The sequence below is a fragment of the Salvelinus sp. IW2-2015 genome, linkage group LG17, assembly GCF_002910315.2.
Source record: "Salvelinus sp. IW2-2015 linkage group LG17, ASM291031v2, whole genome shotgun sequence".
Lineage (NCBI taxonomy): Eukaryota > Metazoa > Chordata > Actinopteri > Salmoniformes > Salmonidae > Salvelinus > Salvelinus sp. IW2-2015.
This window is the reverse complement of record NC_036857.1, coordinates 886121-888867: the sequence shown is the minus strand read 5'-3', so window position 1 is coordinate 888867 and position 2747 is coordinate 886121. Positions and strand designations below refer to the sequence as shown.

General features: G+C 45.0%; 1 protein-coding gene across 1 annotated transcript in view; it reads left to right on the top strand.

Moving 5' to 3' along the window:
• The window catches only part of LOC111976817 (copine-8-like), a 34690-nt gene that overhangs the window by 13157 nt on the left and 18786 nt on the right, over positions 1–2747 (top strand). Inside the window, exon 3 of the mRNA XM_024005969.1 lies at positions 1940–2042. Coding sequence (XP_023861737.1) covers positions 1940–2042 — 103 coding nt within the window. The remainder of the gene's footprint in view (positions 1–1939; positions 2043–2747) is intronic.

Genomic DNA, 2747 nt, shown 5'->3' with positions numbered 1-2747 from the left:
CAGGATAACAGATCTGGGACCTGGTTATAGGAGTCGGCTATAAACAGGAAACAGATCTGGGACCTGGTTTAGGAGTCGGCTATACAACAGGATAAACAGATCTGGGACCTGGTTATAGGAGTCGGCTATAAACAGGATAAACAGATCTGGGACCTGGTTATAGGAGTCGGCTATACTAACAGGATAAACAGATCTGGGACCTGGTTATAGGAGTCGGCTATGCAACAGGATAAACAGATCTGGGACTCGGTTATAGAGTCGGATCCTACATCTGTACTGTATGAACAATTTTGATGTGGGGCAATGAGGAGATTCTGAATCTTTACCCCACGGAGGACGTGTGAGTGGTGTTGCCATGGCATTTTCATTGTTTTGGTCGAGTTCGATGGATCTCTTTACCGCATCGATCCGTAGCACTGAAGATCCCCCTTGTAGTGCGATTTACATTGAAAGGTATATGTGCTCGGGTTCTCGGGGGCAGGATTCACGGTAAACGCTGAAGATGTCAGCTCAATCGTAAATTACCTTTGAAAGGGATACTTCTGGATTTGAACTTGTAGATACCATTTTCATGTCTCTACACGGAGTTTAAAGGAAGTTTCTAACTAGCGTTAGCGTAATCAAATCAAATGTATTTATAAAGCCCTTCTTACATCAGCTGATATCTCAAAGTGCTGTACAGACCCAGCCCAGCCTAAAACCCCAAACAGCAAGCAATGCAGGTGTAGAAGTAATGACTGGAAGTGTGCATAAAAACGGTATCCACAAGTTCATCTGACTCCGGGGGAAGTACACTGAACAAAAGTATTAAACGCAACATGTAAAGTGTTTGTACCATGTTTCATGAGCTGAAATAGATCCCAGAAATGTTATGTGCAAAAAAGCATTTCTTATTTCTCGCAACTTTYGTGCACACGTTTTGCCAAGATAATCCATTCACCTGGCATATCAAGAAGCTGATTAAACAGCATGATCAATAAACAGGTGCACCTTGTGCCGGGGACAATAAAAGGCCACTCTAAAATGTGCAGTTTAGTCACACAACACAATGCCACATATGTCTCAAATTATGGTATGTGCATAAGCCACGGACAACGAACACAATTGCATTTTATCGACGGCAATTTGAATGCACAGAGATACCGTGACGAGACCCTGAGGCACATTGTCGTGCCATTCATCCGCCACAATCACCTCATGTCTTAGCATGATAATGCACAGCCCCATGTCGCTAGGATCTGTACACAATTCCTGGAAGCTGAAAATGCCCCATTTCTTTCATGGCCTGCAAACTAACAAGACATGTCACCGATTTAGCATGTTTGGGATGCTCTGGATCGACCTGTACGACATCGTGTTCCAGTTTCCGCCAATATCCAACAACTTCGCACACCCATTGAAGAAGATTGGGACAACATTCCACAGGCCACAATCAACAGCCTGATGAACTCTATGCGAAGGAGATGTGTTGCGCTGCATGAGACAAATGATGGTCACAGCAGATATTGACTGGTTTTCTGATCCACATACCTACCTTTTTTTTAAGGTATCTGTGACCAACAGAAACATATCTGTATTCCCAGTCATGTGAAATCCATAGATTAGGGCCTAATGAATTTATTTCAATTCACTGATTTCCTTAAATGAACTGTAAACTCAGTAAAATCTTTGCAATTGTTGCATGTTGCGTTTATATTTTTTGTTCGGTATAGATTAAAGGGCCTCATTGCCAAAATCCCAAAAAGTATCCCTTTAAATGTCAGTCTTCAGCGCAGATCTTCAGCGCAACCAATTTAGTCAAGCCCTGCATTATGTTACTGAATATCTACTGCTCCAATGACTTCTATAATGTCCCGGGATGTCATCATCAGTATTGGAAGGGTGTAATTCTTATCTTATCTTTCAGCCCCTAACTTGTTGTGGCTCTGTTCTCTSCCAGGTACGCAGCGGCCGTACAAGACGGTTCTCAGTACTTTGTCCTGCTCATCATCACAGACGGAGTCATATCAGACATGGCCCAGACCAAGGAGGCCATCGTCAACGTGAGTGGTCTGCTGGATGTTCCCATTACCCATAATCCTCCTTTGCCCTCTGTCTCCCTGTCTCTCTCTCTTTCTCCCTCTTTCTCTCCCTCTCTRCTTTACGGGTGCTTTTACTGTAACTCACTATAGCACCTCTGCCTTTTTACCTCAGCTAGCTCCAGGCCAAAGTCAATGTATGTTGTTCTGCTGCTTTCAGACATTCTCGTCAGGGTCACTTTATTTGAAGAAGTAGGCCGATGTTCAGTTCTATTATCTGCTTAGAGGATTGCCGAGGCAGGTTGAAAAGTTGAGACAGGTTTAAAGTCTTGGTGGAGGCAGGTTGGAAGGCTGAGACAGGTTAAAAGGCTTGGTGGAGGCAGGTTGGAAGGCTGAGGCAGGTGAGAAGGCTTGCCTCGGTTGAAGCCGGTTAAAAGGCTTGACTCGGTTGAGGCAGCTTAGAAGGCTTGACTCGGTTGAGGCAGCTTAGAAGGCTTGACTCGGTTGAGGCAGCTTAGAAGGCTTGACTCGGTTGAGGCAGCTTAGAAGGTTGGCTCGGTTGGGCAGCTTAAAAGGCTTGACTCGGTTGAGGCAGCTTAGAAGGCTTGACTCGGTTGAGGCAGCTTAGAAGGCTTGGCTCGGTTGAGACAGGTTAAAAGGCTTGGCTCGGTTGAGGCAGCTTAGAGGCTTGGCGGACGCAGGATAGAGCAGCAGACAAGATCTTAAAAA